General features: G+C 37.7%; 1 protein-coding gene across 1 annotated transcript in view; it reads right to left on the bottom strand.

Annotated features, from left to right (window-relative positions):
* Positions 1-306: 306 nt before the first annotated feature.
* Positions 307-26,158, bottom strand: part of LOC130927521 (BRCA1-associated RING domain protein 1-like) — a 35,968-nt gene continuing 10,116 nt past the window's right edge. Inside the window, exons 5-11 of the mRNA XM_057853411.1 lie at positions 23,894-23,974; positions 19,943-20,115; positions 12,809-12,935; positions 12,593-12,725; positions 11,498-11,590; positions 3,625-3,722; positions 307-823 (exon numbers count right to left, since the gene is read on the bottom strand). Of these exons, the coding sequence (XP_057709394.1) occupies positions 479-823; positions 3,625-3,722; positions 11,498-11,590; positions 12,593-12,725; positions 12,809-12,935; positions 19,943-20,115; positions 23,894-23,974 (1,050 nt within the window). The 3' untranslated portion in view covers positions 307-478. The remainder of the gene's footprint in view (positions 824-3,624; positions 3,723-11,497; positions 11,591-12,592; positions 12,726-12,808; positions 12,936-19,942; positions 20,116-23,893; positions 23,975-26,158) is intronic.

The following is a 26,158-nucleotide window of genomic DNA, read 5'->3' as shown; positions in this document are numbered from 1 at the left end:
CGATTCGATCACATAGAGCCTCTCACCTCTCCCGGCTGCTGCTTTTCTTGCTCAACAAGCAGCTGATTATTAAAGTTAACGATAAGTAACAGCTCTGAAGCTTTGATCTTGCCAGAGAAGCTTGAAAGGCGCCGAATGTATGAGCTCATTGAGCTTGTTAAACACAACCGGTAGTGTGCTGTGGCAACTCATTGTGCATGTGTGTAAGTGAGGGTACATCGCGGTCCCCATTCACCGCGAAAAACAAGGGATCACTGTACTATAGTATGAATCTATGAGATCAAAGCAGACCATGTAATACTTTTTCTCAAAAACATAAGGAATCCATTTAATCCACTGAGGGTAATGCACACAGTAACCGTCACTTATAGTATTTCCATAATAAACATTAAATCACATCAACATTGTTGCAACAAATCACAAATATGAAATAATTCTTGTGATAAGCAAATACAGAAATTGGTGTTAAAAATAAAGACTATTCTGATGCAAGGTTTGGTACAGGAAGGAGTTGGAAAGCAGCGATACAGTCGATGATCCATGAGGAGGGAGCAGACCACACTTTGCCCCTTCGAACCACAGCTGGCTTATGTGGGCCCTGCTGGTCAAAGATGATATACTGGGTGCAGAGAGCCTGGTCTGATCCTGGCATAGCGTGGTAGGCAGCAGCATTTAGTGTTTGAGTCACATCACTGTCAGGTTTGGGCTGCCGACTCAGAAGTTGACCTCCTCCTTCGCGGAGCAGATTGGCCAGCTCATTCTTTTTAGGTGACTTAAAGGAGCCCAAGAGGAAGAAGAAACAGCCGTCGAAGAGAGGTGGGAGCTACAGGTAACGTGATGAAAAAGATTTATATATTGAATATATAATATATACAGTATATATAAATATAAATCTAGTCATATATTTACAATGTGAAGAAATACAAAAGGTTGTTTTCAGCAGAGGTTTTAAAGACTGACTTGTTAAATGCACATTTAGATAGCTGTATTTAAGTTTAAAAAATTATCATTACAGGTAGTCCCTGGGTTACGAACGAGTTCCGTTCCTATGCTAGCGAGGTAACCCGGATTTCTGAATAAATCGGAATTAACCCTTTAAGTACCCCTAAATAAAATTTTTTAAAAAACGATCCAAAAACATGTATTATACGTCATTGTACTGTCCTCGCCAAGACTTGGAGCTACTACGTCCTAGCTAGACAGCGAGCTAAACTCCGAAATGACGATGTCATACGTCCGTGTGGTTTGCCGACTTTATTCAGCTGCTCATGACATCAACACTTGCAGAATGAAACGAAAATAAAAATGAAATTAAATCAGTTTAATCTTCAATAACAGCTATTCAAATTTGCGTTTATAACAAGCTACAGCAAAACAGCAATAACTACACAAAAACAATTATCATCTATCAGTTAGCGTCTGCACATCATCTAAAACAGGGATCTCCATCCTATTCCACAAAGGCCCGCTGAGGGTGCAGGATTTCATTCCAACCAAACAAGATGACACCTTTTTACGAATCTGGTGTTTTACGAGTGCAATTAGTTGATTGCAGTCTAGTGCTGCATGTTTGAGCAAAAACCTCATTGGCTGAACTGTCTGTGTTGGATTGGTTGGAACACAAACCAGGACACACAGCGGGCCTTGAGGTCCGGTTTGGAGACCACTGATCTAAAACAATCACATAAACTCGCCCCAAGTATTCGACCATGATTGAAAACGCACAACAAACAGTACAAAAGATGTTATATACAGGTGTTGCCTCTATGAATGCTTCACAAGCAACAAATGTACACGAAGAATAGGGATATCAAAATGAACACTCAGACCAAGATGTTTTGCCTTCCAATAGTTCAAAGGAGAATTGTATCGAACATAAAATGTCCTAAAAACAAAAATATATAAGCATTTTAAATAATGTGCCCTTTTTCCAAAGTTCTTCCTTTTTGATATACAAATTATTCATTCAATGTAATATTCAGTAGTAGGGCCGTAGAATGTCGATCTCGGCCGGCGGTCCTCCTCCTTTCGCCAGTCTTCATAAGTTAAGGTGACAATTCTTATTGTGGTAACATCGCTAAAGAAATCGCCAGTTTCGTCAGGTTTCTAATCATTTATTCCATCAACTCGCCTAGTGTCCACTGCTGTTGACGCCAGGATCGAAACCAAGTAAAATAGTGCTCTCTTGCTCACCGCCCCGTCAGCCCCGCGGTGCGTTCAGGTACAGCAAAAAATGTCTATTATTATTGCTATGATTATATTATTGTTATTCTGATTTTTATTCATAATTTGTTTTGCCCTTAGTAATTGCTATTTGCAATAGTAACAGTATTTATTAAGGATTTAGTGGAGGTTTTTAGGCTGTGTAACCAATTAATGGAATTAGAATGTATTCATATGGGAAAATACTGCTCGACATATGACCAGTTCGACTTACAAACAAGCTCCTGGAACGAATTAACTTCGTATGTAGAGGTACCACTGTATGTCTAAGCAGATAAATATAAACACGAATGACCAAGCAATAGCTCACATCGGCTGTTAATGATGGGTACTTTAACCCTTAACTGGCGAACTAGCTTAGGAAATAAAGAGCAAGTTGACCTTCTTAACATTCACAGAAAAGTGATACATGTATAAATAACGAAATATTTACAATTCTATATCTAAGTGCTTTGTGCAGTGTTTTATACCTGAAACGGGATATCAGAATGAATACTCCGACAACAATGTTTTGCCTTCAATAGCTCAAAAGAGAATGAGGCAAAGTGGCAAGCTCTCCCTCTTCCTTCGTTCAGCAGACACTACTACTCGATCGCCGATCACTTTTCTCACAGAGGCTAAACTAGCAGAGCACATATCTCACATCGTTTCAGTTATTTCTAAAATGATTTCAAAGAATATTAATACTGTTATGTTAACCATATTAAAATCTGTTTTAACCGCTTTTTATAACACTAACATTTTACACAAGTGTTTCATCTGTCTTTTTAATTAACATATTTATGATTTTTATCAATCATGGGATATTTTCAATCCATTACAATTGCCCCTCTCCCTCACTCGGCTGGCTTCGTGGGAACATAATGCGCTCTTCCTCTTGTGTACGCGATCCCGCCCATAAACTTGAAATCACATAAGACGGGTACGTCGTAAGCCAGGGACTACCTGCATTATTGTTCAAGCAAGTACAATTAGAATGAATTCACTGAAAGCACAAATATACCATTTCAAAAAAAAAAAAAAAAAAAAAAAAAAAAAAAAAAAAACAGTGCTGAAAGTGAATGATTGCTTGTTAATCTGACTAAAGTGTTGAAGTGTGAACATTTACCTGTTAAAAATGAGTCACATAATTTCACGTGTGAATTTATATTGTTATCGTCTGTCAATGTCTGTGATTGTAGTCATTTTGCTTATTGTAAAATTAAATCAAATTTAAATAAAATGTCATGATTGTAATTTTTTAATAGTATTTATAATTGTATGAAAATGTGACCGTGTTAGGAGCTTTTAATTGTATTGTTTACCTTGAATATGTATTTACAGTTAATTATTTCTGTAACATTTTCTACTGAAATAAACTGATTGGTTTCAATGTCACAACATGATGCAAGAGCGTCTTACCAAACTGCATTGGTTGATGCGACTGCGCCGGGGGCCCTCTCCTGCTTCGTGCTCGTTTTCTGGCATCCGCTTGCCTGCCTGCAAACAAGCCTCCACCCCTAGCATCAAGAAAAAAATCAAAGCCACCACTAATTATATTGACTTGAAAGAGTGGAATGACAAAGCTAATGTTGTTTATGAGTTGGAAGACTTCAAGTGCTGGCAAACAGCACTTGCTTGACAAAAAATATGCCCATGGTATGATCAAGTTAATGAAGCAGCCCTTGTTTGAAGTATCTAATGCTTTGGCAGATTTTGGGAATTTTCTTTTCTGCCTCCTGAAAGTCGAATTACGGCATTTTGACAGCCAACCTTCTGATATTTTTTTAGGCTGCAAAAAGCAATGTATTACCACAGTATGAGGAATAGATTTGTTCTGCTCTGTGGTCAAGTGTTAACTCTGCGATAAGCGGCCATATGCACTCTGAAATGAGTTGTAACCTGTGTGATATCATGTGCGGTGGAGATTAGCTTTGAAAGCCTCTTTAAATCGCTTGATTGGAAAGGAACATCAAAAGGACCTCCATTTTCATAGCTTAATATATTTCTACTTTCTAGGCAAAACGATGAACTATTTAATTAGAAAATACAGTGAGTTACACATGTTTGCGATGCAAAGGGTTGTGAAGTTTGTGTTCATTGTCAGGGATATTTTGTAACTAGAAAATACAATTTTCAACCCCTGTTAATTTTGAGGCATTTTCAGGTCATTTCTTTGTTAACTCACTGGATAAAGTCCATTTTGACTTGGATGGGCATATGAATGTTTGTTTATTCGCCCCTGCAAGTCAACATCCGTGAAGTTCGCCCTCCCATCAGACGCAAATTTATTTGAAAATGTCAATCGTGTGCTTGTTTGTACTGTCAAAAAGTTTCGTTTGTGCTGCTATCGTTTTTTTAAATCACTGTAATTTTTTATAGGTCAATCTGAGGTCAACCAGCTCCCCATTTTGATTAAAAATGGCTAAAATGGTGTCAATCGTTTTTGCGGCCATTGTTTTTGAGATATTGATTTCTGATGCATGATGTAATGAAAGAATTAACATATCTGAATCACTGTGCAACGCGTGGCAGGGCAAGATGAGTGCATAAAAGGTAAAAAAGGGAGCAGACGTCCACTTATGCACTTTAAATAGACAAAAATAAATAAATCAAGCTCAACCACTCATCACTCAGAAGTACAACGGACTACGCACACATGATCACACTTGACTCCCCAAAAAGTAAGTAACAACTGTAGAAGAAAGTGAACATACAACATAAAGAGTCACCGCCCTGTGGTGGATGTCCTAAGGAACAAAGAGGATCACAGAAGTGACCGTAACATAGTCCCCCCGATGACAAAAAGGATGTCCACAGCCGTACACAGCTGAAGATGAACCATAAAATAGCTAAACAGCATCCTATACATATACAACTGTAAAGGCTGAAAGGCACATAGGGCAAAGACTATATGACAAATAACAAAATAAATGCACAGTGTTTTTTCTTTAAACATCGAAAGCTTTTTAAAAAAAAAATATATATATATATATATATATATCCCAAATGAGCACAAACAAATGTCACTATCTCTGGGTCATTTTGTAATAAATGGGGGCTGCGTAACATCAACACTTGAAATTAATATCTCAATATCTTAAAAACGATTGCAGCACAAATTAAAATTTTTACAGCACAAACAAAGCATAAACAATTGACACCATTTTTAATCAAAATGGGGGGCTGGTTGACTTAAGATTGAACTATAAAACTTGTAAATATCTCAAAAACAATAGCAGCACAAAAAAAAAACGTTTTACATAACAAACAAGCACAAACGATTGACATAATTTTAATTTAAATTTGTCTGATGGGGGGCCAACTTCACAAAGATTCCCAGTCAAAATCGATTGGTCCTCTGGCAATGGCAATCGTCTTTTCAATGGCATTGACAGATGACCATTCTCATCCAGTCCTCCCAGTTTGAATGAATTGGATGTCTACAGTTGTCAATGGTGGGCAATGAGTTAATTGTTGGTCCCTTATTTGTTAATTTTAGAGTACATTCTTGTCATGTCTTTTAATTTTGGGTCACTTTGGGGCATTCCGGGATCACTTCTTGAACATTTTATACATTTCTGTTGATTTTAGGGTAATTTTGGTTCACTTTCTGTTCACTGGTCACTCCCTGTAGATTGAGGCTTTTTCGGGTCACTTCCTGTTAGTATCGGGTAATTTTTTTGTCTTTGGAAATGAATGGGTCTATTGGAAATAAATCAGAGCATTTTTATATTTTGGTTCTTTTGTGTGCCTTGACTTCCTAATTTTTTTTTTTTTTTTTTTTTTTTAAAAGGACGACAAGCTACATTTTGATTTTTTTTGGCCATTGGCAATGAAAGGGGCTTTTTTTTTTGTTTTTAATTTTGTAAAGTGTCTCCACAATGGTAGAAAAACAGGTACAGAGCTGTACTCTGAATGTTTCCTATGACATGTCAGGTTTCCAACATTATCACCTTAGCTTTATAGTTTTCATGTATTTAACACCATTATAAAAAAAATAATAATAATAATTGTGTCTACACATGCAAAACCCTAATCAGAAGCTGAGCGTTGACATCTAAAGCTAATTATTATTTCAATAATCCACCGAAGAAAGGAAGCATAACTGACATTCGGAGTTTAGCTCTGCAAGGCGTGTGTTCTTAGACTTTCATGGCTTAATCTTTGAAACAAACAAATGATGCTGGCAGGATCAAAACGGTAGCTTTGGCCTAGCAGAGCATCTGGCACGTTCCTAGTTTAGAGAAACGAGTGGGTTCAAGTAAACAATGCCAAGGTGCATATCAGATCAAGAACATTCAGTGAATATAAATTCTAAACAACTGCCAAAAAACAATATGCATATGCAAACAATATACCATGTTTTGAAACAGAACAAAATTACACACAGATAATTTCATTAATGATATGTTTTCATTGATAAGTTTGCGATCAATGGAGCGATGTTCCCCATCATTTTCAATTTTATTTTATTACTAATTAAAAAAAAAAAGGCAGTCATTCACAAGTCTTTCTGCCATAATTTCCACTGCCTATGGATATTACACTGGCTAAGACTCATTTCAGAAGGTGAATTTGAACGATACTTGAGCAGGCACTGGAATTAATTGCTCCAGATAACGGCACTAAGTGTTCCAGAGTCATTAGCATTTTAGCTAATTACTGTAACAAAGCCTAACTGCAGAATTGCGATGCATTTCGAATAGATTTCTGATACCTCTCCCACCCTAACTTCATTACTGTAGTTGTTCATAACATCAAATAAAATTCAATTTGTTTCATTTACTTAAAAAATAAATAAATAAAACATTAGTTTTCAAGTTCACAATACTTCTTGGCTACTGCGCAATTGCTGTATCTGTATAATCAGTTTCAAGAGAAATATATCGGTTAAAAAAAAACTGCAAAAATGACAGAAAATATTTGAACATTATCTATAGCCTATTGGTCAGAGAAGCGCGTTAGAAGAAACCAAGATTGTTCAACATTTGTTTTCCTCGCGCTGAGGTACACTGCTGGCCAAAAGTATTGGCACCCTTGCAATTCTGTCAGGTAATGCTCAATTTCTCCCAGAAAATGATTGCAATTACAAATGCTTTGGTAGTAAAATCTTCATTCATTTTGCTTGCAATGATAAAACACAAAAGTGAGGGAAAAAAATTTAAATCATTATCATTTTACACAAAACTCAAAAGTATTGGCACTCTTTGAAAAATCATGTGATGCTTCTCATATTTGTGTAATCAACAGCACCTGTTAGGTACGAGTGGCACATTACAGGTGGTGGCAATAACTAAATCATACTTGCAGCCAGTTAAAATGGATTAAAGTTGACTCAACCTCTGTCCTGTGTCCTTGTGTGTACCACATTGAGCATGGAGAAAAGAACAGACCAATGAACTGTCTGAGGACTTGAGAAGAAAAATTGTGAGGAAGGATGGGCAATCTCAAAGATACAAGTCCATCTCGAAAGACCTGAATGTTCCTGTGTCTACCGTGTGCAGTGCCATCAATAAATGTAAAGCCCATGGCGCTGTGGCTAACCTCCCTAGATGCGGACGGAAAAGAAAAATTGACGAGAGGTTTCAACGAAAGATAGTGCGGATGCTGCATAAAGAACCTCGACTAACATCCAAATAGGATTAAACTGTCCTGCAGTCCAAGGGTACAACAGTGTCAACCCGTACTATCTGTCGGCGTCTGAAATGAAAAGGGACTCTATGACAAGATACCCAGGAAGACCCCACTTCTGACTCAGAGACAAAAAAGCCAGGCTAGAGTTTGCCATAACTTACCAGAAAAAGCCAAAAAACATTTTGGAAGAATGTTCTCTGGTCAGATGAGACAAAAGTAGAGCTTTCGGGAAAAGGCATCAACATACAGTTTTCAGGGGGAAAAAAACGAGGCCTTCAAAGAAAAGAACACAGTCCCCACAATCAAACATGGCAGAGGTTCCCTGATGTTTTGGGGTTGCTTTTCTGCCTCAGGCACTGGACTGCTTGACCCTGTGCATGGTATAATGAAGTCTGAAGACTACCAACAAATTGTGCAGCATAATGTAGGGCCCAGTTTGAGAAAGCTGGGTCACCCTCAGAGAGAGATCTGAAAATGGCAGTTTGGAGCAAGCGTCATTCAAATCTCAGAGACCTGGAGCAATTGGCCAAAGATGACTGCTCTAAAATTCCAGCAGAGCATTGTAAGGAACTCATTGATGGATACCGGAAGCGGTCTTTCGCCATTATTTTATCTAAAGGTTGTGCTACCAAGTATTAGGCTGAGGGTGCCAATACTTTTTCCGGCCCATTTTTGGAGTTTTGTGTAAAATGATAATGATTTTTTAAAAAAAAAAAAGTTCATTCTCTTCTGCGTTTTTCTTTGCAAGCAAAATAAATTAACATTCTACGACCAAAGCATTTGTAATTGCAATAATTTTCTGGGATAAATTAAGCATTATCTCACAGAATTGCAGGGGTGCCAATACTTTTGGCCAGCAGTGTGAGCTTCAGAACATTATCCACATTTAATACAATACTTTTAAATTTTTTGTTCTCAAACAGTTAATTGCGTATTGTTTGTGACAGCTTCAAACCGAAATACATTTTGAGGTTGCTAGGGAATCAAAGAGGCATGCCAGGTCTTGGTCAGCATGACAGCAGTAGCGCACAAAGACAGGTGGCAATGACAGCTCAACTGCCTTATGTGAGCAAGGACGCGGGCACATGGACAAAAAAGCTAGCATGTCACTGTGACTGTCATGGGGGAGACAAGCTGTGTCGGGTGCTCAGCCTGCAAGAATGAAAAACAGTTTTTTTTCCCTCTCTTGGCATATTGCATTGCAAAAAGCGAGACAAGCACACATTAAAACGGGAATTGCAGCTCAAATTGACTTACTGGTGGAGAATAACAGAACTCGCCTGGTCACGCTAGCCTATACAGACACGGTCAAGTAATTACACTTAGATACAGCATTCAAGGTCGCTGGCATGACGCGGTACGAATCAGCAAATTGCTTTTTTTTGTTGTTTTTTTTTTTTTTACTTTTAAAGTAATACCAGCAGGGTGGCTGGTTTGCAAATATAACAGTAAAAATAAGAACTTTGTCAATTTTGTCACCAACCCTGACACTGTGTTATCCCTCACAATGTGTCAGTTACACAATAGGTGGAGCAACCACTGAATCTGTCAAACTAGATGATGTTTAAACAGGCCAAACACCTGAAAATTGATCTTTAAAATAGGTCACAAGTGTTTCAGAAGTCAAAAGTAAAATATAGGTGGGGGGGCAGACTTTTATGCATTTGGTATGCAGGCCGTGGAGTATCTGTTAAAAAAATCTGGCAATCATTGGAAATTGGAGCTCTTAAAATATTTCCTGACGAATGTACGCTAATTACATATTAGAAGATGCACTAAACTAGGGGTGAAACTAACGATTACTTTCATAATCAATTGATCGGACAATTAAACGATTAATCTGATAAATGTCACTTCCTTAAATTACCTTCACAATTTACCTCAAAGTTGTTTTTGGCATGTTGTACAATGAATACAATATGGAAATAGGTGGGTATAGTAGCCAAAAAATTTCTTCAAGTAAGAGTAGCGTTACTTCCAAATAATATTACTCAAGTAAAAGTAGTCATCCAAAAATGTATTCAAGTACAATTAAAATAATCACGTAATGAGTCACATTGTGAGTAACTGCTTACAATGTTTGATTTTTTTTTAAAAAATCACGGTATATTTTTTCTCAGCACAATTTCATCGATATGAACTGTTCTTATTATACTGTATTGTAACTAGAGGTGGGAATCTTAAGCACCTAACAATTCGATTACAATTACGATTCAGAGGCTACGATTCGATTATAATTCAATTATTGCTGACCCCCCCCAAGCTGTTCCTGCTTTTGATCTTTCGTACATTAGTTACAAAATTGTACAAAAAGCCTCTCAGGCTTAAATAAACGACTATTTCAGTATCAAGTTAACAGTTCAAATTCTGTATCAGCAGCTTCAAATTACATTGAATTAATTTAATGTTGTGAATCAACTGTTAAAGTTCTTAAAATAGCTCCCGTCATTCCATAATTTCCCTTCTGTCTACTTTCGACATGTGAAACAACTGTTTTAAAGATAGATTCAAGTCAAGATTTTGCCAATTTATGAGCATTTTAGATAAAAAGTTACAACAGCCTTCTTGGGAAGTCTACTGCTTTAAGATGGCGACTGTTTACTAACGCCGGCAAGTCTGTCATTTCGCATCTAGCTTTCTAGACATGTGCTGCTTACGTCGCTGAGTCTGTCATTTCGCATCTAGTTCTATATACATAGGATATTTATTATTATTATTATTAGGATTATGTGGACGTCGTTTGTAGCGGCTGACGGCAGCAGTCAGGTATTATTGTTTTTTTATCTAGCAGCATGAGTTGAGCCAGAGCCCTGAGTTAAGCATTGTCATTACCCGAGAAATGACAAACATGATGTTTACTCTGGGTCCGTTCCTCATGAGGTCCGGAAGACCGCGTTGACTGTGTTTTAGTCTCGCTTTACTTGACATATTTCAATAATCGGAATTTCGATGTTTGTGAATCGTTCTCAAATCTTCCACTGCCGAATCGCGAATAATCTAAGAATCGGAAGGAAGAATCGGAAATTTCACACACGTCTAATTGTAACCCATTACATGGCCATATTAGGCCAAAGAAATACACCAAATTCATGGAATTTAGACGAGAAAAATGAAACCTCGCCCATCCAAAGAGCACAAGTGCCCTCTACCCACCTATGAATATGGATTACTATTTCCTTCAATTGTATCGATTATCAAATTTGTCGGAAACTAGCTTATTAATCGATTTAATCGATTAGTTGTTGCAGCTTTAAGAAGCTAGTTTAGACAGATGTTCAAAAATTGGAAAAAATGTGAATTGTTGTTTTCCCAGGTAAAAGCAGATTTATGTTTATGTCCTACTTTGACCTAACACAAATACAACAAAGAAATCTGATATTTAGAACTGAGAAGTTAAATATCCGTTATCATTTTAAGAATTTCAACAAGTTTACGGTGAAGAAGGTGCTAAAAGATTCATCGGTTATAAAAATAGTTGTCGTTTGATTTGCTAATCGATTAGTTGTCGATTGTTGCACTTCTACATTAAAGTAGATTTTACATGTTTTTATACATATGACCTAATGTAACTGAACTAAGAATTTAATCAAAATGTTAAGAAAGAACACCTTCAAAAAAGCAATCAAACGGGAAGCTACTCAATATTATATTTACTTACAGCTGTATTTGACGATCCAGCAGCCAGCAAGATGTCCAAGGAGGATGGAGTAAGTACGCAGCGTGGGTCCTTCAGGCACCACAATATGACTTACTGAGAAATTGCAACATACACATAAAAAAGGCAATGTCAGCTGCTCAGTGTTATTTTCTGGGTGGATCTGCTTTCACATCTAGTTTTAGATCGTCAATGTTATTTAAACAGCACAACTGTTCAACATTAAGGCAGTAAAATATAAAACTAAAATAATAAAACTAAAATGTCTTCAAATTTACCCCATTTTTCTGATTTCTTGCTTATTGAAATCTCATTCATAAGCTTTGACTTTTGTGAAGGAAACCTGCATCTGGTGATTGTTTTAGTTTGCAAATCCACTCTCACTCTAAATGATTTACAAGACTGCCTGAAGCAATCAGAAAATGTGATTAGAGGTCAGTCCAAATTTTAACTCAAGCTTATTGCTTGTACTTCTCACATCAGTGATGCTGATAGTGAAGCCCAACCAATTACACCTGGAGGGAAAAACCTATCACATGCTTTACTTGTTGATTTGCAGCCTTCCGATCCAAGTCAAAATCACTCGCTGCAATCACAAACTTACTTTTGAGCGACTTGCTGAGGAGAAATTAATCACTTGTTTTCCTAATTTCTTACAGTTGTTACTAGAAAATGATGAAAACAGCCATAATGAATACTATAAAAGACTAACAACTCTTTACATTAATCAAGTATGAGCTTAGATATCGCAAAGTATTTGAAAGATTACTTGTTTTTAATTCTCCTGCAGTTGAAGTAGATGATACCAGGACCCTTTTCGCTTTCTTTGTAAGCAGTTTTAAAAATGTAGTAATGAGTTTCCATAGCCCATACGTGTAATAAAACAGCACACAACAGCCTTGTTCTAGTTATAATGAATTATGTTCCTAGCCCCAGGCCTGAAACACAGTTTTGATGAGCACAGAAAACCTTTCATGTATCACAATGTAAATGTGAGTGAAACTGTGTGCATGCACAATGCAATACGCGAAGTGCAGGATTTGTCTAAAGGGGACAAAAGTAAAAATCTGTTTATGGTCTACAAGGTAAAAACACTACCCGAAGAAGTAAAGGAGTCTGTTATCCTTCCGTCCAAAAGCTGGCTCAGCTTGGCAAACTGATGCTGGCCTGTTTGCTGCAGCTTGCTTGACAGAAACAAAACAATTTCATCCTGCTTCACACAGCTATCCACCTACATGAGGACAGGCAGTTTAGAATTTGCACTTCTGACAAAATAAAGATTTAATTTGAGAAAGAAGAAACAGGTAGGCATACTAAAGAAAGACTGGCCGGGCTATTCATAGATGTATTAGCATCCTGGGGTTCCCCAGACGCTTCCTGGAAAATGTCGAGCATCTCCTGACTTACAGCGTAGTCTGCAGGCCGTTTGCCATGAAGATTACTGTAACGAACATTTCAAATGTCAATAATAGTTCACTTGGTGTACATATACTGTAATCAGTGTTATCATCAACAATGACGCCAATGAAAATATTTTGTCAACGAACACTTTTCATGAAGACGAGATGATAACGAGCTTTTGGAGACTAAAACAGAACAAGACTAATGCCACTTTTCGTCTGACGAGACAAGAATAAGAAAATACGCAAGAGTCGTGTGACACTTTTATGTGTAGTTAGCCCGCATCGTAGCAGTGTCTGATTGTGTCACTCGTGACGTGCTGCCCCCCCCCCCCTCTTCCGGACTTACTAGTGTGTCGTCTTCGGTCTCCATTCAGGCTTGCACACACGGTAAGATTTGTTTTCTTGGCCAGATAGAATATTTAATGTTGCTTTAGCCTTTAAAAGTCTGTGCTGAGTGATCATCACACACTAAATATAACTCATAACGTTATCATAGCAGTCGCGTAAGCATTAGGCTAATGCTAACGGTAAGCGTCCTCAAACTCTCGGACAACTTTTTTTTTTACTTACAGTTCGTGGCATCCAGGTTAGTATAATTAATTGAAAATAATGTAGCGTTTTCCTTCTGTGTATTATCACGTTGGCCTTGCCTTTGTAGACGCTACAATATGTGCTTGTCTGTCAATGTTTATTCGAAATAGTGGGAAACCTTAATTTATTCAATTTTGGAGTAAAAACTTTTAATTTTACAGACAAAACATTTTCATCAACAAAAACTAGACGAAGACAAATATATTTTGAAATGACTAAAATATAAAACTAATAAGTATTATCGTCCAAAAGACTAAGACAAAAATTAAAAGGGCTGCCAAAAACAACACTGACAGTAATTAGGTTTGCTATAGGAAATAATTAAGTTTTGTAAAGACAATTATAGTGCCGGGGCCAGTCCTATACTAAATTTAGCTAAAGTTTATGTGTATCTATATGTATGTACCTGATCCTATTAGGTGATCGGAAATCAAGCCCAATCACATACATTTCAGGGACTTGAATTTGGGTAAAAAAAAAGATCAGGTTTTTAGGATCTATTTATTACCTTTGCCAGTGGATGACGCTTACGAAAGGTGGACATTATGTGCTTGGATCCGATTCAGTTTGTGTCAAAGACAATTTCTATATTAATTTTTGAGTTATCAAAATTACAGACTATGTTTTGCACCTCTGTGAAATTGGCCCCCCTCATCCGACGCAAAAATAGAAAAAATAATTATGTAGTTTGTTTGTGCGGCTATCGTTTTTGATATATTAACAATTTTTTTTATATATCAATCTGAGGTCAAAAAGCCCCCATTTTTGATTAAAAATTGTTCAAAATGGCGTCAATCGTTTGTGCTACGTTTGTGATGTAAACATTTTCGTTTGTGCTGCTATCGTTTTTGAGATATTAAATTCGAGATGTCGTCACAATGTCCCCCCATTTATTGCAAAATGGACCCGAAACGGTGTCATTCAATTATGATTTGTCTCTGCCGTTATCATTTTATAGATATTAATTTGAGTGATGATGTTAAACGCAGCTTTTCCGTATCCAACTCCCTTGGCTGACAAAGCGTACCAACTCAATAACAGGAGTGTCCCAATAACTACCTCAAACAGAGCACAAACAAATGGCACCCCTTCGGGTCCATTTTGCAGTAAATGGGGGGCTTGAGATATTAATTTCAAGTGATGACGTGACTCGCGAAGAGTTGCCATTCGTTTGTGATACGATTCTGCTAGTTGTTGGGACACCCCTCTGTTATTGAGTTAATCAGCCGCGACAGAGGTGCTGCGATTGACATCATCACTCGAAATTATTACCTCAATATCTATAAAACGATAGCAGCACAAACGAAAACATTTACAGAACAAACGTAGCACAAACAATTGACACCATTTTTAATCAAAATGGCGGACTGGTTGACCTCAGATTGACCTATGAAAGAATTGTTAATATCTCAACATCGATAGCAGCACAAATGAGCACAAACGAATGACATAATTATTTTTAAATTTGAGTCTGATGGGGAGCAACTTAACAAAGGTTATGTTTGCAATATGAAACATAAGAGGTGATAACATTTTGAGGTAATGTGGTCTATGCTCAAAGAGTTGAGAAAAGGATTTGCAGGGTAGGTGATTTGATAAGAAAAAAGGGTGAAAGGTCACAGATTAGAAATACGGCGAGACTTTGAATTTGGCTGCTTAGATTGAGGTCCCTCTTAGGGTGCTTTCAAACCTGCATTGCTTGATCCCTTTTAATTGGTTCTTTTTCTTCACTTGTGAAGGCAAGCAGAGCAGGGTGCGCTTATGTTACATTACGTGCAGCGTCACACTCACCATTCCCAGGAGGGAGGTATTTCCTCTTCTAAATTTGTCCAATAAATGAGTGCGCCTTTCGTCCACGTAATGCTACTCGGAAAGTTCAGTTGGCGCAGTGTCAGTCCTGAACCTTTACAACAAGTCATTCGCAAGTGTTGTTGCGAGGTAGGTCTCCAACCAGACCATGGTTCTCTTCGTCTAGTGTGAAAGTGCCCTCAGAGTGGTCCTCTGGTTCATTTTTAATTTCTAAAGACTTCAAGGCAAAAAAAGGATATTATCAAAAAAGTAAAAAAATGTTTGAACTATGCATCAATGGGACACAGCCGGAAACAGTAGATGCGCGATTAAACACCGCCTGTAGGAGAATGTGATGCTGGCTGTCGAGGGACGCTAACGGTAAGATAGCATCATGAAAGAGTCATAATATTATAATATAGAGATGCACGATAATATCGGTCACCGATAATTATCGGCCGATAATGGCAATTATGACGTCACACAGATAATCCAGATAAAACGAAATTCAACCGATAATGCAATCCGATAATTATATACTTGATTTAGCCTCCAAATGTGCGCAATCAACAAATTTGTCCAATTCTGCTAGTTTTAAGGAGATGTTTTTGCAGTGTAGTAATGTGATATATGTTAGGAATGGCTTACTTTTAAAGGCATTTTTGTGCAACTTGGGTGTTTACTCTCGAAGTAATTGTTGCCAAAAGCTTACCATTACACAATGTCATTGCCATTGTTTAGATGTTGGAATTTACTACTTGTTCACATTTGATGTGGAAAAAAATAGCACTAAATTACATTTTTGCACAGTAACATTTGATTTTTGTATACTTTAAAATTTTACATACATACTTGAATAGAATTATCGGCGTGACATTATCGGTTATCGGGTGGAAGGGGCAGGAAATTATCGGTTATCGATATCGGGCGAAAAATGTATTTTCGTGCATCACTATTAAAATAAAAAGTAAAAATATCCCCCCTCCCACTTCACACATTGCTGAGGTATCGGATAGGTATTAGGTATCAGACCCTCAAAATCGGGTGACTCGCACTCGAACTTGGGTGCAAAAATATGGGATTGGGAAAATCTTAGTTATTTAAAAGACTTGTCTTTAGTACACAAGTATTGATAACGGCAGGTGTTATCTTAACACAATAAGGTGAGAAATACAAATAAAACATTAAACTAAAATGACCAAGCTCAGCTGGTTGTCTTTGAAATTTTAGGTGTCAGCAAAGATAACACCGGGGGACAATTAATAGGTCCACTGGTCCATAAAATGTTTCATTTGGATTCTTAGCTCTCACAACATTTACAAATACACAAACAAACACCGAGTGTGCCTGACACAATTTTACGCACACACAAACCGATTTATGCTGCTGCACATGAGAAGTAGGGGGGGAAAAGGAGTGGGGAAGGCAGTCACGAACAATCTTTCACAAGCTATTGCTCCAAAATAGAAGAGTGAGGAAGCCATAAGTGGTTCTACAGCAGCACTTGTCAAAGTCAGGGGAAGAAATTGTTGCAGTGGCACTAGATAGATCACAAAAACCTCGAGAAAAGCCCATTTCTTTGATTTAGCCTGTGAAAGAGACATTAACGAGAATGAAAATCTGTACAAAAAAAAGAATAATGAACATTTCAGACAGCAGAAATGAAAGCATTAAAGAGTCGCGTCTTTTGAAAATTTTCCTCAAAATTAATTCATTGGCTGCCATTGACAGCGATAGACGTCCAATCATGTGGTTATTTTTATCCTTCCGCTGTGATTTTAAATTCAGTTTATCACTAATAGACGTCCAATCCATTTGAAGTGGGAGGGCTGACAGAGACTGTCAATAGCAGCCAATAGGTTTAACTAACTAAATTAGAGCTGTCCCGACTAGTCGACGTCATCCATGATTAGAGGCTCGGTATGCAAGCGGGGGAAGTGTCGCAAAGCCAAAAAAGCGCACCAGAGTGGCCAAAACATTGACTTATTTCAACTAAACAAAGGAGGGTACACTTTTCTGTCCTGTCTCTTCAATGCCACGCTTGCATACCAGGCTGCACGTGGGCTGTGAATGAACACCTAAAGCGCCGTCACCCAGTTGTAATTTTGGAAGACGACAGAAGACAACAAGCTGGCAGATCGTTAGTTCATCTAACTAACTAACGACAGCTTTTATCAAAGTTACATTTATGAGTGCGTGTTGATGGCATATGACCCCGGTAACATACCAGTAACGTCAACGGCGCGTCAACGATCCCGTCGCGATAACGCAGTGAAACGTGGCCGCTAAAGTCAATCAGCCAATGCACACCAGTTGCAGTGCAGCTGTGTGTTGGACGCGTCACAGAAGTGTTCAACGCGGAGCACGCGAAAAGAACCGCAGAGTTTGTTTTTTGACGCGAGACGTGACCCACCTGCGTCAATACTACTAGGTAGGATCGGGCATGCCGGAAGTCACTCGTGTAAAAATACGGTGGATCCGGTCGATTTTCAAAATAATATGCAATCATAACTTTCTTTTCGAGTCCACCAGATCTCTTGAGGCTGAGGGTAGATCGGGTCACAGTTTACTTGTTGTTTTACTGCTGTCTTTTCTGCTATAACAACAACCAACACGGCAGGATAGTATCAACTCCTACCACAACAAAACAAGTAGGTAATAATCACATAGGAACTAAAATTATACTACATAAAATATAGAATATAAATGAATACTACATCACATTTGTAAAACAAATACATAATAAAATGAATAATAGCCCATATAAATACAATAAATTGAAATTAGCTAAAACACCTGTAATTAAATTATAAGAATACACAAATCATGCTACACAATTAAATTTTTAATTTCTGCGTGGTGCTTTAACTTGGGGAAAACTGTCAAGAAAGCTTTAGAAAAATGTTCATAAGAGGAAAAAAATGATTGAGGAATTTGTTAAATACATGTTAAAATCTTTGTCATTGGGACTGCGTTTCACTTTTAGCACAGGACTTCTTTTTTCTTCTTTCTTTCAGAAAGAAAGCTGACCAATACGTGGAATCTGAAAGGTAAATTGTTGTTCAATTATCTTTAAATACCCGCTACTCTCGCGCGATCTTGCAATTCTCGCGTGAAAAGATCGAGCCGCTCCATAGACGCGCTGCTTGTAAAACGTGTCCTATGGAAATTGACGCCTAGCGTCACTGGTGCGTTATCGCGTCGGGATTGTTGACGCGCCGTTGACGTTTCTACTGTGTTACCGGGATGAGAGTCCCTTTCCTTTCACATATGTTTATTGGTCATCAACACTCCGCAGAATTAAAGTTCAGACATACAAAATAAGGAAACACATCTATATTAAACACTGTAAACGTTAGCATTGCTACATTGAGGCTAATGGGAAAAACCTACATTAGCCTACTATAAAACATTGGCAGTCTTCTCCAAAACGCAAATTTGCGGTTAAAAGGTGACACTTCAAACATGAAAAATCGCTTCTTAACAGCATTTGCAAAGGAAAAAAGAAAAAAAATCTATTACTGACACCACATGTAATGACAAAAAGTATTTGATTTTTTTGTGGAGTGTAAAACTTACGGTTAGAGGGTTAACGAATGTACTTCCGGTGAACATTTCAAAATAAAAGCACATCATGTTTGTCATAAAAAATGACGATTTCTGGAGTTCAACCCATACTCTTCAGAATTCAGATTCTACACTAAGAATAGCTTTAAAATACACCCTTTATGAAAACTGATTAGCAATGAATAATAATTATTATAATACTATTATATATAGTAGTATCCTGTAATATTATTTATAATTTTTTCTTTTGCACTAGTTAATACTATCAGCATTTGACCTCATTGTTTGTGATTTATTATTGTTATTTACGTGTTTATTTGTACTTTAATAAAGAATTTAAGTGTCCCAAAATGTTTTTGTGAATTAAGAGTCAACAAAAATATCAATGCTAAATTAGTTTTTAAAAAACTTAAAAATATTAGATTAGTCGACTAATCGTAAAAATAGTCGGCTGACTAATAGGGAGAAAATTATTAGTTTGGGACAGCCCTAAACTAAATGAATACAATCCCATCCTTCAACATGATTACACATAAGGACAGAACATCTGTCGCAACATATTTACAAAAGCTGCCTGTTAAACCTTCTATTAGGGATTGCATTGGCAAGTGTCTTAAATAGAATCTTCTGACAATGACAAGGGCACTGACTGTATCTTCGAACAACATGGATACACATTTTCCCTACAAGACAGGAGGCAACTAGCGGGAATAGAAATTGGAAGGAATCGCGTCCCATCAACGTGATGAGACAAGTGAATTGGCAGCGGGACGACAGCGCATGACGGGTGCACATTGATCGTACAGATGACTTTTAGAAAGAAAACAGTGATGGTAATTATGCACCCTTCTGACAATACTGTATTTTAACTCGTATTCTCCCTCACGTTCTAGGCTTTGTGAGCGCATCGGACGCCAAAAGCAGTGCACTTGGTTCATTAAAGGACCTCTTCGCTGTAAGGTCTTGTATTTATTGAGAACATACAATCCCCTTCTTCACGCTGAAAATTGCCTGCCAGTGACTCGCGCTTACATTATAACGTCTTTATCCTGACCCGTAAAAGCCTTCTAGTATAAAAGAAACAAAAAACAGAACTTACAGCACACTCTGTGAGGCTCCAAACTGTAGCAGCAATTTGACGATGGCTATGTGCCCATTGCGCACAGCATCATGAAGTGGAGAGTAGTTTTCATAGCCGGGAGTGTTCAACAAGGCCCCCCTTGATAATAGTGCCTCCACTACCATCAGGTGACCTAGGTTGCAAGCCTCATGCTGAAAATGGAAGAAAAACAAGATCTACCCTTTTTAGTCTTGAATCAACATCACATTGGTGGCTATCTGAAACATTAGCACCAAATTTCCCAAAATTAAAATTCCTCTTTAAGAGGACCATCTGGAGAGGAAATAGCATTGTGAAGGGCTTTTATAAGGAAGTGGCAATGATTGAATTTTTACAGCTCAAGAAGCCCTGATGGATTGCATCTCTTTCAACAGGCAAATGAGACAGCTCTAGAACAGCTTCTTTTGAGTGCTCTCGCCAAGTGGCCTGGTGTAGAAAGACTAGGGAGGAAGTCAGATCTAGGCCATTGTTGAACTACAGTCAAGATTTTGCCCAGGGGCACTAGACAAAATTTAAATACAGTCAGATACTTTCTTATAGCAGCTGGCAGATGAGGCACAACATAAGGACTGCAGTACTACATAAAATATGACTGGCTAGAGATTAGGCCTGCACAATATACAGTGGTATGAAAAACTATTTGAACCTATTGGAATTTCTCACATTTCTGCTAAAATAACCATCATATGTGATCGGATCTTTGTCAAAATCACACGGGTTGTAAAAACAGTGTCTGCTTTAACTACAACCACCAACAAATTTCTAGGTTTTCACATTTTAATGAGGAGTAGTATGCAAACAATGACAGAAGGGGAAAAATAAGTGAACCATCACATTTAATATTTTGTGCGCCCCCCCCTCACCTTTGACAGCAAAAATTTCAACCAGACACTACCTGTAGCTGCACATCAGTCTGGCACATCAATCAGGACTAATTTTGGCCCATTCTTCTCTACAAAACTGCTGTAGTTTAGTCAGATTCCTAAGATATCTGCCATGAATCGCTGTCTTTAGGTCATGCTACAGCATCTCAATGGGGTTCAAGTCTGGACTTTGACTTGGCCACTCCAGAACATGTATCTTGTTCTTCTGAAATTATTCTGAAGTTGATTTACTTCTGTGTTTTGGATCATTGTCTGGTTGCAGCATCCATCCTCTTTTTAGCTTTGACTGTCTGACAGACTGCCTCAGGTTTTCCTGCAAAACATCCTGATAACCTTTTGAATTCGCCCTCCCATTAATGATCGCAAGATGTCCAGGCCAAAACTTCTGGTAAGTGTCCAACTGCCTTTTTGCGAAAATTAAACGAGCAACAATGTTGTTGTTGTTGTTGTTTTTTTGTTTTGTTCTTTGACAGCAGTGGCTTCCTCTGTGGAGTCCTCCCATGAACACCACTCTTGGCCATAGTTTTACATATAGTTGATGTGTGCATAGAGATGTTGGACTGTACCAGTGATTTCTATAAGTCTTTAGCAGACACTCTAGGGTTCTTTTTTGCCTCTCTGAGTATTTTGCCCTGAACTCTTGGCGTCACCTTTAGTGGACGGCTACTTCTTGGGAGAGAAGCAAAAGTGCCAAACTCTCTCCATTTGGAGACAACTTCTCTGACTGTCGATTGATGAATATCCACACTTTTAGAGATGGTTTTGTATCCTTTCCCAGCTTTATACAACTCAACAATCCTTGATCGCAGGTCTTCAGACAGCTCTTTTGACCAAGCCTTGAAGCACATCAGACAATGCTTCTCATCAAGACATTTCTTACCAGATGTGTGTTTTATAGTGGGCAGGGCAGCTTTAAATCACTCATCAGTGATTGGGCACACACCTGACTTAAAGAGCAATTGAAACCAATTTTTACAAAACATTTTAAGTCTCCTTTGGAAGAGGGTTCACTTGCTTATTTTTCCTCCTTCTGTTATTGTTTGCATGCTATCCTCATTAAAATATGAAAACCTACAAATGTTTGGGTGGTTTTAGTTAAACCAGACACTATTTTCATCTGTGTGATTTTGACAAAGATCAGATCACATCTGATGGTGATTTTATGCAGAAAATGAGAAATTCCAAAAGGTTCAGATACTTTTTCGTACCACTGTATCGTTTAAACATCGCAATATGTGCATGCGCAAGTCTTATCACAGGACAAGCAATTGTTTTTCAAAAAAAAATTTTAACACGTGAACTTTTGTTCTGCCTTATAAAAGCAGCAAGTGTGCAGAGACGTGGGTTCCTGTATCCGTTTTACATACATAAATCTTCATAATTCACAGATGAAGACCCTTAGCCTGGAGTATACTGTATTATATGAATACAATGTGGTCATGGTGAGTCAACCAGAGTCATCCCAGACAAAGCTATTCAAGTCATCTGGTCAAAATTCTTCTAGTCTTAATATTGCAATATATTGCAAACCCTCAAAAAGGCGTAATGTAAGTTTTTACCAGTAACGTTCAGCCCTACTAGAGAATGACCAATATTGGTTTTTCAGGACGACACCGATACAGATTATTAGTAGTTAGAGGGGCCGATAACAGATTTTTGCAGCCGATATTCATTTGCAGTAAAAGTGTAAAAATTGGCGTAAAAAAATTGCATAATACAAACATTGAACTTCATCTAAAGCACATTCATTTTATCACATGCCTAAATTTCCTAGACTCAGTTAAATATATACAGTGGTACCACTACATACGAAGTTAATTCATTCCAGGACCTTGTTTGTAAGTCGTAATGGTCGTATGTCGAGCAGGATTTTCCCATAGGAATACATTATAATTCCATTAATTTGTTCCACAGCCCAAAAACCTACACTAAATCCTGAAGTAAAAAACTGCTGGTACTATTGCAAACAAATAAATTATGAATAAAAATCTGAATAATAATCTAATAGTAATAATAATACCTGTAATAATGTAACGAATTGGGTTCTAATGTGGCAGTGGGTGTTTTGCGTGGTGTACCTGAACACACCGCTAGACGGACTTGACAGAGTGAGAGGGAATTTTTACTTTCACATTGTTTAGCTGAGGCAGACAGTAGGCATGTTGTGTTGCAACAGTTCTGGAATAAATTATTAAAAGCCTGACGAAGCTGGCGATTTTTTGGCGATGTTACAATAATAATAATTGTCACCTAAACTTATAAAGACTTATCATTTCTATCTTCATTTCAATGGTAAGCCTCACTGTTTTTTTTCACAACCTGCACTAACATTCTTGGAACCAATGTTGATTTCACTCACAAGAAAATCCACCGTGCGTCTGTCTTGCGGAGGTGGGGGGAATTGCGGCGCTGTAATAAATCGTATTTTGAGCATGTCGTCAGATGCAGAAACAAATGGCGAGTCAATTTTTACGTCGGATGTCAAAAAGATCGTGTGTCGACGCAATCGTATGTCGTGGTACCACAGTAGCTTGAAAATTTTCTGCAGAACAGGGAATTCTCAGGCCCAGCAGCACCTCTTCCTAAGTTAAATAAAAAATTAGATCATAGCTCCCAGAATTTTTCACAATAAATAAAATACAATCTTACTATAACTGAAATAATGTAACTTTGTCTTAACTTCGAACAAAACAAAAAGTGCAGAAATTCTAATGCTCAGCATTAGCTCCAATAAATCCAGTTAAAACTCACTTCCCTTAGCCCTATCCCTTAAAAAGGTGGAAAGGCGCAATACAAGTGTAACTCTATTTACCATCAACATTTAAACAATCAGAGGACGGGGTGAATACTAGTGCAGGAAACAGCAGGCAGGAGAGAGCGGCGCGGATGCATCTGAACCGAAATAACCCAGTTTTAAATTCATTTTTTCCATATCAGCCGGTCAGATAAAAAAAAAAAAAAAAAAAAAAAAAAAAAAAGTCCGATACAGAGACATCAAATTTCCAAATATCGGCGCCTCTACGAAAGATGGGATTTATGCATTTACCAGCGGTGTCCATCCCGCATTATCCTTCAAGTTGGGGTCAGCACCTTGGTCCAATAGTTCCTTGACACTTTCAACATCACCCTGTAAGAGATAAAAAAAATAATGAATAAACGCAACATAGCAAATCTGCTGGCAAGACCGAAAAAAAAAAAGTGCAAATCTAAGGTGCACCACCACCGCCGCCAGCTATTTTAGAGTCTTTACATAAAGAAAGACCACTGTAGTGCTAATCAGCAAGCAAGTTGTGTGAAACAACACACCAAAGAGGGCGAATAGCGTTTGATTTCTAACAGCACAGACAGGGGGAAGAGCCAGTTGAAACGTCTGCCAGTATGTACACGATCGAGCAAGTTACATAAAAGCTTCCAGAAAACTCAGAGAGCAAAGCAAATAACATAGTCAATGCAATTTTCATTGCTAAGAATTTGCATCGTTATTGCGTTGTTAAAAATCAGGTCTTTTTGGGTTATAGCGGCAACTTTGAATACCAGCTAACAAGAATCCCTGAAGTCTACTATCTGAAAAAAAACCCTGTCATGGACTTAAGCAGAGGTGAACAGCATTGAGAAAAATGTTTAGAAACTAAACAACTACCATAATTTTCCGACTATACGGCGCTACTTTTTCCCCTTATTTTGAATCCTGCGGCATATAGTCCAGTGTGGCTTATTTGTTGATTTATTTGGGTTAATAGGTAACACTTTATTTGAATGCGGCGTCAGAAGACTGCCATAAGAACGTCATAATAATGACATGACATTATCATGGGCATTAATGAATAGTTATGACAGATGTCATCTGGCAAATTATGTCGCTAACTCCATTTATCATTTACATCCATTCAAAAGTGAAATAACTTGCCAGAGGACACAAGATGATGTCTTTCATCAGCATTCATTAATGCCCATGGCAGTATCATGTCATAATTATGATAGTCTTATGACAGTCTTATGGCACCACTGCCAAATAAAGTGTTACAATTCCATAACTAGCAAATAATGAAACAAATAGAACAGTAACTGAAGAAATAAGGAGGACAGAACATGAATTTTGATTTCCAATTACATCAGTAGCGTTGCAATGCAGGCTAGGAGGCATTTTGGATGACAACAGCGGCATCAGAGGTTGACCGTCTCTCCCAAGAAAACAGTGATGGCAAAATGAAGCTTCTTAAAGCAATGAAACCTTACAGCCAATTGGATCTTAGCTCTATGGTGGTTCACCCTGTCTTACGATGCCGCTGTTACATAAAGTGTTACCGGTTAATATCTTTTGGTGTAAATATCCCATAAAACAGTGAGGACTATAGGACTGCGGCCTATAGTCCAGTGCCTCTTATCTATGAAAAAATGCTGTTTTCATGTCAAATATGGTGGGTGGCGGCTTATAGTCGGGTGCGCCTTATAGTGCGAAAATTATGGTAATCTCGTTCCATATCTCTCTTGCATTTTATTTTACTTGGAAGAATGTTAAGGAATCTGTGCATCATTTGAAATGTTGATAATGAGGAGGGAAAATAGTCAAACAGTATTGGAAGTGAATGGTGATGTAACTAGATTTGCACTTTTAGGCACAAAACAAACATACAGCAACAAATTCATCTTATTAAAAAATAATAATAATTGCCACCGGAGGAAGAATAGATGACGAGTTTATTCTGTTACCAGTTTGACTGAATTGACTTGCTGAATGCTGAATTTATTTTAAACCTTTATTCACACAGCTAGGACATTTGAGAGCAGATTTTCATTTCCAAAGCACACCTAGCTATGGAAAGACGATAGCAATAAAAAGAGGCAAATAGTTTATCAGTCCTATTTATCAAATGTATATTACTAAATGTACGGACAGTGGTATGAAAAAGTATCTGAACCTTTTGGAATTTCTCACATTTCATCACCATCTAATGTGATCTGATCTTTGTCAATATCACACAGATGAAAGAACAGTGTCTCCTTTAACTAAAACCACCCAAACATTTGTAGGTTTTCATATTTTAATGAGGATAGCATCCAAACAATAACAGAAGGAGGAGAAATAAGCAGGTGAACCCACTGCCTAAGGAGACTTAAAGAGCAATTGAAATCAATTTAACCTAACAACTTAGGTGTGTGTCCAATCACTTATGAGTGGTTTAAAGCGACCCTGCCCACTATATAACACACACCTGGTAAGAATAATCTTGATGAGAAGCATTGTCTTATGTGCATCATGGCTCGGTCAAAAGAGCTGTGTGAAGAACTGCGTTCAAGGATTGTTGATTTG

Source organism: Corythoichthys intestinalis, chromosome 12 (assembly GCF_030265065.1).
Source record: "Corythoichthys intestinalis isolate RoL2023-P3 chromosome 12, ASM3026506v1, whole genome shotgun sequence".
Taxonomy (NCBI): domain Eukaryota; kingdom Metazoa; phylum Chordata; class Actinopteri; order Syngnathiformes; family Syngnathidae; genus Corythoichthys; species Corythoichthys intestinalis.
This window is presented reverse-complemented; position numbering and strand designations above follow the sequence as displayed.